General features: G+C 44.7%; 1 protein-coding gene across 3 annotated transcripts in view; it reads left to right on the top strand.

Moving 5' to 3' along the window:
* kdm2aa (lysine (K)-specific demethylase 2Aa) overlaps positions 1–12,656 on the top strand; it is a 58,555-nt gene that overhangs the window by 33,801 nt on the left and 12,098 nt on the right. For 2 of the 3 annotated variants that reach the window (XM_086119431.1, XM_086119432.1), the window contains exons 18-19: positions 6,296–6,826; positions 10,229–10,391. In XM_086119431.1, coding sequence (XP_085975557.1) covers positions 6,296–6,826; positions 10,229–10,391 — 694 coding nt within the window. The remainder of the gene's footprint in view (positions 1–6,295; positions 6,827–10,228; positions 10,392–12,656) is intronic. The other variant, XM_086119433.1, reaches the window with a different exon arrangement.

The following is a 12,656-nucleotide window of genomic DNA, read 5'->3' as shown; positions in this document are numbered from 1 at the left end:
CTTAGGTTGTCAACCGCATATAGGCAGGACAAGAAATTAACCCTTTCAGCGACAGCGGTTACTACAGTGGACAGCTTATCATCTTATCAGGTTACAAGGTGTGTTGTTAGGAAGCCTATTTCTTTGTTGTTAGTGTTTTTAGAATTAGCATGCATCTTACAAGCGACAAAAATATATTTTATAACACATGAAAGTACCAAAAATAAAATTGAAGTGTTACCTAAATTAGGTTCCGAAATTGTCAGGTGATGCCACTTAAATATGTGACACCAAATCACTGACTGTAATGTCATGTACATTTTTTTCTTTTGGGGAATTAATTGAATACACACGTCCTTGGGGTTTCCATCCATCCATCCATTTTCCGAACCGCTTGATCCTCACAAGGGTCGCGGGGGGTGCTGGAGCCTATCCCAGCCATCTCCGGGCAGTAGGCGGGGGACACCCTGAATCAGTTGCCAGCCAATCGCAGTGCACACAGAGACGAACAACCATCCACGCCCACACTCACACCTAGGGACAATTTAGAGCGTCCAATCAGCCTGACATGCACGTTTTTTGGAATGTGGGAGGAAACCGGAGCACCCGGAGAAAACCCACGCAGGCCCGGGGAGAACATGCAAACTCCACACAGGGAGGCCGGAGCTGGAATCGAACCCGGTACCTCTGCACTGTGAAGCCGACGTGCTAACCACTGGACTACCGGGCCGCCTCCTTGGGGTTTCAATTATTATTATTATTATTATTATTATTATTATTTATTTTGACTTACTGCACGGGCATTAGCCAGAAGAAGAGAAGGTCGAACTGTTGTCTGGGAGTTGTAGTCCTCTTAGTGCGTTTCGCACAGAAAGGACATCACAAAGCAGCTGCCATTAAGACACTTGCAGATCTCTCCTGCAAATGCTTGAGAATCGAAATGAAAAAAATAGAAGGTACCAACAAGCGGTTTTATGTGACGGTACATAGGTGTATTCCTAAATGTACGCCTTAAAGCTTGCTGGCATTGTTTAAAAGGCTTTAATAATAATAATAATAATAATAATACATTTTATTTGAAAGCGTTTTTCATCACACTCAAAGACACTTTACAAGGGGTTAAAACACAGGATAAAAATGTGCACTTAAAACAAGCATACATAATTTACAAAAGCACATTTAGATGAACAAAAAGCAAAATGGGTAAAAGAGATTAAAAGGTATTAAAAGCATTGCGGAACAGGTGAGTTTTAAGGGATGATTTGAAGGATTGGAGGTCGGTACAGTTGCGGATGTGTTGTGGTAGAGCGTTCCAGAGGGTGGGGGCGGCGACAGAGAAGGCTCGGTCCCCCCAGGTTTTGAGCTTGGTCACGGGGATGGCAAGGAGGTTTGTGTTTGAGGAGCGGAGATTGCGGGAAGGAGTGTATTGGTAAAGAAGGTCGGAAAGATAGGGGGGGGCCTGATTGTGAAGGGCTTTATAGGTGAGTAGGAGCAGTTTAAATTGAATACGCTGGGGAACGGGGAGCCAGTGGAGGTTTTTAAGGACGGGGTGATGTGATCACGAGTGCGGGTGTGGGTGAGTAGGCGGGCGGTGGCATTCTGGATGTACTTTAGTTTAGTGAGGAGTTTGGAGGTTGTACCGTAGAGAATGCTATTGCAGTAGTCAAGGCGGGAGGTGATGAAGGCGTGGATGAGGGTTTGAGCAGTGTTGAAAGAAAGTGATGGGCGGAGATGAGAAATGTTTTTGAGGTGGAAGAAATTTGGGTGATGTGTTGGTCGAAAGAGAGATTATTATCAAAAAGGACACCGAGGTTGCGACAGTGAGAGGAGGGGGACAGGGTGAAGTTGTCAATAGTGAGGGTAAAGTTGGAGGTTGTTTGGGTGAGGGACCGAGGACCGATTATAAGGAGTTGAGATTTAGTACAGTTAAGAGTGAGAAAGTTTGTTTGCAACCAGGATTTGACATCTGAAAGACAGTTAGACAGGGTGGAGTGGGTTGTTGGGGTAAATGATTTGGTGGATATGTACAATTGGACATCATCAGCGTAGCAGTGGAAGACCATGATGACGAATGATTTGGCCGAGGGGTAAAAGGTAGAGAATGAAGAGAAGAGGACCAAGCACAGAACCCTGGGGGACACCTTGGGACAGTGGGGCAGTGTAGGAAGAGCAGTTGTTTATGTGTATGAATTGTTTCCTGTCTGTGAGATATGAGTGAAGCCAGGTAAGGACTTTGTCGGTGATGTTTAGGGATTGTAGGCGAGAGAGTAGGATGGAATGGTTGATGATGTCGAAGGCAGCTGTAAGGTCAAGAAGGATGAGGATGGAGAGTAGGCCGGAGTCAGAGGCGAGGAGGAGGTAATCGGTGATTTTAAGGAGGGCTGTTTCAGTGCTGTGTTGTGTGCGGAATCCAGATTGAAATTGTTCAAAAAGTTGGTTGTTGTTTAGGTACCGTATTTTCACGACCATTCGACGCACCGTATGGTTGGGCGCAGTCTCATTAATGGGTGCTATTTCTGTATTTTACACATAGACAAAACGCACTGTATTATTGGGCGCAATTTTAAAGTGGTAAAACATATGTCAGCTTAAACATACGGCATGCCTGCGCGCACGCTAAAAACACGTTAGCTTGTAGCATACAGTAGCATGCCAAGACATACAGATACAAGCTAAAAACACGTTTTTAAAAAGGCAACGGAAAACTGAGTTCCGTTGTATTTTATTTAGCCATCGTACAATGTACTCACGTTTTTCGATCAATCACCCAGAAATCCATCAAAGTCCTCATCCTCTGTATCAGAATTGAACAATTGTGCAAGTACCGGTAATCCATCAAAATCGCCGTGTTCCCTCTCGTTGTCAGTCACTCTCATTGCCATGTGGCTCCACAGAAATGATGCCGGCTTTGCCAAAAACTCGAACAACAGTGCAAGCAGACACGTTCGTCCAAGCAGCCACAATCCATTCGCAAATTGTGGCGTAACTCGCCCGGCGCTGCCTCTCACTCTTTGTAAAGTTGTGTTTGCCATCGATCATTCATTGTTCCCATGCCGTTCGCAACTTTACTTTGAACGCCCGGTTGATGCCGATGTCCAGCGGTTGGAGTTCTTTAGTCAAGCCTCCGGGAATAACGGCAAGCTCAGAGTTCATTTGCTTGACTTGGTTTTTCACCGCTGCTGTGAGATGGGCACGCATGCCAAAAGCATAACCGATGGCTTGAAGTTTGAACTGAGCTTCGTAGGCGTGTCTCTTTGTAGAATTTATTTTCGGGGGTTCTTAGAAACCAAAACCGAAGTTGTTTTGCAACAATGCACATAGCCACACTCTATACAGGTGTTGGTACCTGCTTGGGGCGTACCTTTAGCGTCCACTTACACGCCCACCCTTCACTGATTGGCGGACTTCTTCCCCGCATGCCTGTCCTCACTCACATCTGCCTTTTCTCTCTCTCGCTCTCCATATGTGTATATATATATATATATATACACGCCCACCCTTCACTGATTGGCCGACTTCTTTGCCGCATGCCTGTCCACAGTCACTTCCGCCTTTTCTCTATATAAACAGCGTGTCGGCTGTCAGTCAGGTTTTGGAACTCAGCGCATAGACAAGACGCTCCGCATCATAAGGCGTCCTGTCCATTTTGGAGAAAATTTTAGACTTTTAATGGCGCCTTATAGTCGTGAAAATACGGTAGGTTTTAATTTGAGATGCGACGGCACGTTCTATCACTTTGGACAGAAAGGGGAGGTTGGAGATGGGTCGAAAGTTGCTCATGATGTCAGGGTTGAGTCCGGGTTTTTTGATGATGGGGGTTACGGCAGCCAGTTTGAGTGAGGAGGGGACATAGGCAAAGTTGAGGGAGGAGTTGACAATGTTCATGACGAGGTGGGAGATGGTGGGAAAGCAGTGCTTGACGAAGGAAGATGGGATGGGATCCAGTGTGCAGGTGGAGGAATTCATTGTTGAAATGATGTTGGTGAGTTCGGCTATGGAGACAGGTGTGAATTCAGAGAGAGGTGAAGTAGTTGGAGTGATGGATGCTGGTAGGAAGGGAGGGGGGACAGGTAAGGTGGTGAGTGAACTGTAGAGGATGTCGATTTTGGATTGAAAGTGGGATAGGAATGAATTGCATTTGTCAACGGTGAAAGAGGTTGAAATATTGTAGCTGGGTTTGAGGAGTTTGTTGACGGTGGAGAAGAGAGCCATTTGGTTGTTGGAGTCGATGTGGATAAGGTTGGAGCAGTAGGTGGAACGGCTGGAGTTCAGTGCGGTCTTGTATAACTGAAGGTGATCGGTGTAGGCGAGGAGATGAACAGTTAAACCGGATTTTTTATAGAGCCTTTCTAGCTGGCGTTTTCGGGTTTTAAGTTTGCGGAGTTCTGGGGTGTACCAGGGGGCTGAGCGAGTGAAGGAGACAGATTTGGTTTTGATGGGGGCGAATTGATTGAGACAGGAGGCGAGAGTGCCGTTGTAGTAGTTGGTGAGAACAGTGGAGGAGGTAGTTTGGCGAGCAGTAAGTCGTTTGGCTTCCACCGTTGAGCGAGTTGGTTCGTGCTCTCTCTCGCCGTTCGTCGTCGTTCGGTGGCTCGCCAGCTGGTGCTCTCCCTCGCCGACTCGCCGTCGCCCGGTAGCTCGCCAGCTGGTGCTCTCCCTCGTTGTTCGCCGTCGCTCGGCAGCTCGTTAGCTGGTGCTATCTCCCGCCGAACTTGCTGTCGCTCGGTAGCTCGCCTGCTACTTAAGCCTTGTGTGACAAAACGGCAGGGAACATTTTCTGCTGTCTTTAACTCCTCTAATGGAATTTAGAGGCTTGAATGTTAGTTACAAAAAGAAAACATCAGTGCAAAGCATTGTGAATATTCATTACAATTTCCAGACAGAAAAAGATCCATACTGATGAAAAACATGGACTGAAATTGTACATTTCTTGCACACATTTATTTACATTCATATTTATTTTGTATCTTGAAACCAATAGGGAACACTCAGAGGAAAAATAACGACATTCTCATCATTGTCACTTTTAAATCGAGAAACAATTCTACATTTCATTATTATTGTGGCATGTCACATTGGCGATCGATTTGCTGAGCGTTGCGCTGCTTCAGACACTTCACATCACTCACAACGGAGTAATTCCGTGCATTCGAGAACGAGCAGAGGTTGAAGCATGTTTCAGTTCCTGTTTTAGCTTCACCAGCTGACTACTGCGTTTCCCTCAGCGGCACTGCCATGAAGGGCACATGTGAATGTGGAAGTGGTCAGCCTGTATGTCTGCCAGAAAGAGGCAAACGTCTTCTCACCACCACCCTGCTGAAACAGCCAAACCTCCGACGTACTGTTGAAAATCCAACGATTAGTGATCGTAAACCAGTAGAGACTCAGTTAGGATGGCACCAAGCACTGCGAATAAAAAATAAAGCCGAAGCAGCAGGAGCATTGCCACACATATTGGCGCACTTTCCACCATCTTCAAAGCCCTGTGAAACGTCTGGGAATGTGCCTTGTTCGACAACAAGTGAGACTGAGAAAGTTTCTGAGAGGATGTGTAATTAGCTACGTTCTGCATTGTTTGAAAAAAAAGCTTTTACCGGTGTTTAAGAAAATGATTATTTTTATTTTAATTCATGTGTGCCTCTTTTTTTGCAAATACCCTATGTCATAATATGGAGGCCCGCGTCTAATAAAGTAAAGCGGCCAACATGTACATATTTATGTACATATGATGCCTAAATTTGGCTGTTGCGGCTTTTGATCAATTGCACTTTGTAGTCCGGAAAGTATGGCAATTCCCTCACATCATGAAGCATACACCCAAAAACATACAGTATATACTGTATATATTACAGTAATAGGAATAAATTATAAGTATTTGAAAATAGAGAGTTAATTTTCAATCACCCTGTTTTCGGGTTAAATTAAAAGAGCGCTGATATCCAGGAAATAAACTCTGTCTTGACTGTTTTCACTGGTATTATTTGTTTGTCTTAAAACTCAAAATTTTCTCGGGACCAATAATATTGGAACTGGACAATTTCCCAAGGCACACTGATACCTAGTCGCGGATGATAAAATGTAGCGAGCACACAACTATTAATTTGCCCATTCCAGTGAGATTTGTTTTATTAAAAGATACAATTGCTAATGGTCTAATTGCATTCTATAATTCATGTGAAATACGGGTAGTTATCACCTGATTTGCATATGTTTTGCAAAATTCAGATTGGAGTTGTTCGATGATGTTATATTGTTTTCACTTTTCCAAATTCAAAAGAAAACCAAGAAACCATTTTATCCTATTTGTTGTCTGCAGCCACACACAGAAAAAAGTCAAGGATGCAGCCAGGAGGATGCCACTCTTCCCGGAGAGGATTGCGTACCAACAGGAGAGGATTGTTCAAAGGCGGGTCAACCCACAGAGGAAGCAGGGAAGGCCCTGTGACTCCTGGTACTTCCATCTTCAAGTTCAAGGCTGGTAGGAGGAGAGGGATGAGATTAAGGGGTGGTTCAAGGATGCAGCAAAGAGGTGCATCTACTGAGGAATCTGATGATGGTGATGAAGAGGAAGATGATGACAGCGGACATGAAGACCAGGATCAGCATCCTCATCAGTGTAGGAGGAGGTCCAGGACTGATGAGGAGGAAGATGAGGACAGTGAAAAACATGAGTTTGACCCAGATGATGAGGGCATGGACCTAGAAGAAGAAGAAGAGCAAGAAGGACCCTGGGATTCTGACCCAGAACCTCCAGTGCTCCTGATGTCTGATCTCAATGATGACATACTTTGTGGCTCCTACCTGACTGTGACTCTACAACGCCCGACCATTACTGATAAAAAATCTGGTAGGTACAAAAGCCGCAGTACAGAAAGTATGTTCCTCCTAACAAATGTAGCAAGTACTTTCTACCAGTTCATCATGCATACAGGTACATCTCAGAAAATTACAATGTAATTGTCAGGTCCAAAGGCAATCAGGCAATCATGAGAGACTAGGAGTCAAACAGAGTTGTCTTTTCTTGCGAGGAGAGTGTGCTTAGAGTGACAGTCTGTGTGCAGTTTCAGTCTCGGGGCAGCTCTGAAAACACTGTGCTCGTCTCCTCTCTTTTTATTGTCTGAGAGAGTGTCCTGTTACATGAACTACTAAAGGGGTAACATACAAAATGTATTCCCAAGTAAAATTGGAGGAGCAGCTGTGGACGCGTCACGGGCACGCTGTCCTGTGGCTGTTATCATCAGTTTTTTCTTTCTTTTTTTATTTTCACTTCAAGGCTACGACCGGAAAAAAGCATGATAAACTACTTTGATTTTCACACTGTGTACTTTTCCCATTGCTATGGACTCAAGTGAAATCCTTGCAGGGTTGCAGTAGTAAGTTGATTATATATCTAAAAGCAGAGAGTGATAAATTATATGCAATTATTCTTACAATAATGGAACACTTGATTTACTGTAGTTCAGGATCTAATTTAAAAAAGGGCAACTCATATTACGTCACTATCCTGTGAAAACAACTGTATGTCCATTTTTCCTTTTTTTTTTTTACATTTTTACATTAATGGCATGTCTGCCATTAGCTTCAAAGTCTAACAAGTTATGTACCAACCTACATGAGCAACATGGAAACATGTTCTATGATGTCATCAGAATCAGATTTATTGGCCAAGTATGCAAGAAACGCACACATAATTTACTTCCCAGTTACAACCCATAGGAAAAGAAACAAGACACCAATAATCAACATGGGGGAGACAGAACGAGAAGCCTGGCGGGTCGCGGTTAAGCTCTCCGATATATGAGATATGAAAGGTAAACCGTTGGAAAGAGGAGGGTAAAAACAATGATTGACTCCAACCATTCTCCTTAAATAGGAGGATGGTTTGAGCCAGAGGGGGGGGGCACTCCGCACATATAGCATACATTTAAAAACACAGGACAACAATTCTCAAGACTTAACCTGGATTGAACAAGATGGGAGGAGTGTCACAATCTGTGAAATGAGCTGCACACAGTAGGTGCACTCAAGTCTCTCCAGTTGTGACAGGGGAGTGAGCTGAGTGAATAGGAATCCAGCGAAGACTTTGACATTGCAGCTGCAAGGCCAAGACCTGATCAGTCACAGGCTCAGGGAGGACTTATGGAGAGGAGGAGAGAGGGATAGTCGCGTCCATGTGATTTTTCCATCCAAGGGAAAGTCCAGATAACAGTTGTTGAGGGAACAGGCCGTCTACAATTTCAGACAGCCTTGAATTACTTAGCATGTGAGTCTCCATGGTGTCAATCTGTCAAATTCTTGATCAATCGGTCAATCGATTTTCCATGATGGTACAACTTCACCCAGTTTTGTCCGTTTTGCGAAGCAACTCCAACACCATATCCACTTTGCGGTTTAGTTCGGTCAACGCATGAGTCTGAATGTTGTTCACACACCCCACACCCTCTTAGGTAGGGCGTAACCTTATTTCCTTCCAATGAAGCTGCTCCCGCTGGCTGAATTTTGCGATAGATCACCAAACAGCAGGTTACCTGTTATCCATCCATCCATCCATTCATCATCTATTTTCTACCGCTTATCTGGGGTAGGGTCGCGGGGGCGGCAGCTTTAGCAGTGAAGCCCAGACTTCCCTCTCCCCAGCCACTTCTTCTAGCTCTTCCCGGGGGATCCCGAGGCATTCCCAGGCCAGCTGGCTGACATAGTCTCTCCAGCGTGTCCTGTGTCGTCCTTGGGTCCTCTTGCCGGTGGGACATTCCCGGAACACCTCACCAGGGATGCATTCAGGAGGCCTAATCAGATGCCCGAGCCACCTCATCTGGCTCCTCTCAATGTAGAGGAGAAACGGCTCGACTCTTAGCCCCTCCCGGATGACCGAGCTTCTCACCTTATATCTAATGGAGAGCCTGGACACTCTGCGGAGAAAACTAATTTTGGCCGCTTGTATATGGGATCTCGTTCTTTCGGTCACGACCCACAGCTCGTGACCATAGATGAGGGTTGGAACATAGATCGACCGGTAAATTGAGAGCTTCGCCCTTTGGCTCAGCTCCTTCTTTACCACGACAGACTGATACAAAGTCCGCATCACAGCAGACGCTGCACCGATCCGCCTGTCGATCTCTCACTCCCTCCTGCCCTCACTCGTAAACAAGACCCCAAGATACTTAAACTCCTCCACTTGGGGCAAGATCTCCACCCTTTTCCGACAGAGGACCATTGTTTCAGATTTGGAGGTGCTCATTTTCATCCCAACCGCTTCACACTCGGCTGCAAAACGCTCCAGTGAGAGTTGAAGAGCCCTGCTTGAAGGAGCCAACAGTACCACATCATCTGCAAAAAGCAGAGATGCAATACTAAGGCCACCAAAACGGACCCCCTCAATGCTTCGGCATAAAGGTTATGAACAGAATCGGTGACAAAGGGCAGCCTTGGCAGAGTCCTACCCTCACTAGAAACGATTCCGACTTCCTGCCGGCAATGTGAACCAAACTCTGACATCGGTGGTATAGGGACCGAACAGCCCGTATCAGGGGGTTTGGCACCCCATACCCACGAAGTACCCCCCACAGAACTCCACAAAGCACATGTCGACTGGTTGGGCTAGTTCCCACATACCCCCCAGGACCCTGCTAAGGGTGGAGCGCTGGTCCACTGTTCCACGGCCGGGACGAAAACCACATTGCTCCTCCTCAATCTGAGGCTCAACTGACGGACCCTCCTCTCCAGCACCCCTGAATAGACCTTACCACAGAGGCTGATCCCTCTGTAGTCTGAACACACCCTCCGGTCCCCCTTTTTAAAAAGAGGGAACACCACCCCGGTCTGCCAATCCAGAGGCACTCTCCCCGATGACCACGCGATGTTGCAGAGGCGTGTCAGCCAGGACAGCCCCACAACATCCAGAGCCTTGAGGAACTCCGGGCGAATCTCATGTGGCTTGTGATCTCATGTGGCTTGTGTGACCTGTTGTAACTGTCATATGCTTGTGCAGAAGTTTTTTGCCTAACTCAAATTATCCTCAAAATGAGGACAGTTCGAGCGTGTTTTTTTTTCCTCCCCCTCTCCCTCCCTTGTGGTTTCTTTCTGACTTCCGGGTTGAGTGAACGCTGGCACGTTTGGCTGCCGCTGCTCAACCCGTATTGTTTTGTGTTTTTTGTTATTGTAAAGTGTCCTTGGGTGTCTTGAAAGGCGCTTATAAATAAAATGTATTATTAGTATTAAATAAAAGATCTTTATTTGTTTTTCTTCACAGGTTGTATCGTTCCAAAAATGGAAGCTGCCATGGGTTTGAGGTCACCTCCACTAAATGCATGTGGTCAACCAAGCATCAACCGGAAGACCACTTTTAACAAAGCCTTAAGGTTCAAGAGCAATGACAACACACGGGAAGGGCAAATTCTACAAGGACCAGGAAGGTTGGTGTTTTGCAAATAAACATTCACCAAGGTGCCAAAATCTTGCACTCTAACATATACGAAACTTCAACTTATTTGGTTTGTGGAGAGAATGTTGCATTTAGCTCTTGAGGTGCTCAACCAGCATTGTAAAATAATTAAAACAAAAAAGATGAATCGGAAAATCGGTTTTGATTTAGAAAATTCAAATAATCTAATCGTTCCACTTTAAAATATATCAAGATATATCAGTCTTATTTGATAGATATTTGTTTGGTGTAAATGTCATATTTACAGTAGCCAACTAACAATTTCATTCATCTTGTAAAATAACCACAAAAATGCATCATACCCTCTCAAACTCAGCCGTACCATATCGAACTGAATCATAATCCCACTGAATTGAACTAAATGAAATCATTCCACATTAAAATTAACCTTCCTTGAATCCTATTGCAACCCATGTTTCAAGATATATATGGAATTGTCAATGCACACCAATGCTCTACATAGATAGGTACACTCATTTATGTTGAGGACTTCATGATTATATTTGGATGCATATAGCTCTTGAATTCAACGAACCATGATCAAATTTAACTGTACCAAATCTGACATCATAATAAGTCCTAAATCCCTCATCTCACCAACCCCAGACCATTGTCTCTCCTTTGAAAAGCCCACTCTGTCACCCTCACCCCACTGCCGGAACCTTGCACCTTAGAGTTATCGTGGACAACAATTTCACCTTGTAATAGTATCCAATACAGCACACCCTCAGATCCCCTCAGCAAACTTCAGTACATTCAAAACTCTTGTTGCCCACTGCCTCACCCATTCCTGTTGCCGTAACCATCCCTGTCCTCAAGAACCTTCATTGATCCTGTATCGCATCACATTTAAAATTCTCTTATTCACCCATGAAGCCGTCTATAACAAGCCCCCCCCCCCACCCACCTTAAATACATGCTCCACTCCAACACACATTTCCTGTACCCTCCGTTCCTCTGACAATAACCTGCTAACCGTCACAATGACCAGACACAAATCCACGGGGAGAGTTTTTGATCTTTTCGTCCCCACCTTTTAGAGTTTATTCCTTATACTGTTGACCCCAATATATATATGTACCTAATGTGTGTGTGTATATATGTATATGTATCTTGAGAAAGGAAAGGCTTTACGCGAGTCAGCTGCCTAATATAAAAGAAGCTGGATTTAACAACATCACCAATTTGACGGTCCAATTTAAAATGACTGTCCAATTTAAGACCCAAGTTCAAGACTGTTGACTTTAGATAAGAGGCCAGGAGGCCCATGTGCGCAAAGATCCGATGTACAAGGGCCACTGGGCCTAAGCACCCTCATCTCTGTTTTCTTTTCATTGAAATTCAGTACCATCCAGGTTTGTGACCTCCTCTAGACAGGATAAAAGTGGCCTCAATGAGAGAGCCTCTTTTTTGGTCAGCGGTACATAGATCTGACAGTCATCCGCATAGCAAATATGATTCCCGAAGATGGAACCCAAAGGGAGCAGATACAATGAAAACAGAGGCCCTAGAATTGAACCCTGTGGAAGGAACACCACATGACAGTGTGGGAGTTCGTGATTCAGAGCAACCATTGCTAACAAAAACTTTTCTGTCAGCCAAATTGGACCTAAACTAATCAAGGGCATGACCACTAATGCCCACCAGGTGCTGCAAATGAGCCAAAGGGTTGTATTGAGTGGCAGGAAGTGGTTAATGATAAGCATGAGGAAACCATCGAAGCCTGAGGTGCATACAGCAAGAGCTTCAATTTCTTCTCATTCTCAAATTCCTGTTTAGGAAGGCAAAGAATTGGCAAAGTTGATGATCTTGACAACGATCCATAAGGGCAACAAAATCATGGCAGAGTTCGAGGCCAACAGATTGAAAGATGATCGTAAATGGCTTTGGGGCGTGGCACATCCTGAACTAGAGAAGGCACTTTTCATGTGTTGACTGAATGGTTTCAGAGAGGAAATAGGAATGCTACAGTTGTTTGTTTCATGTCTGGTAAAATATTTTTTTCTTCATACTGTATACACGTATTAATAATTGACATATTTATCCTGTATTTTATGTTCATTTTTACATCTGTAATGTTTATACCAGTGGTCACCAAACTACGGCCCGCGGGCCGGATCACATTTGGTCCGGCCCCCCTGAACAATACCAGAGAGTCTTTTGATTTATTTTTCATCTACAGGTATGTATATTTGTATTTTATCATAAAATTTGGCTTTTGCAATAAAATATTCCT

The sequence above is a fragment of the Hippocampus guttulatus genome, chromosome 9 (genome assembly GCF_054856545.1).
Source record: "Hippocampus guttulatus isolate MCC_2025c chromosome 9, RoL_Hgut_1.0, whole genome shotgun sequence".
In the NCBI taxonomy this organism is placed as follows: Eukaryota; Metazoa; Chordata; class Actinopteri; order Syngnathiformes; family Syngnathidae; genus Hippocampus; species Hippocampus guttulatus.
The sequence above is the reverse complement of the archived record's forward strand: the minus strand, read 5'-3'. Positions and strand labels throughout refer to the sequence as shown.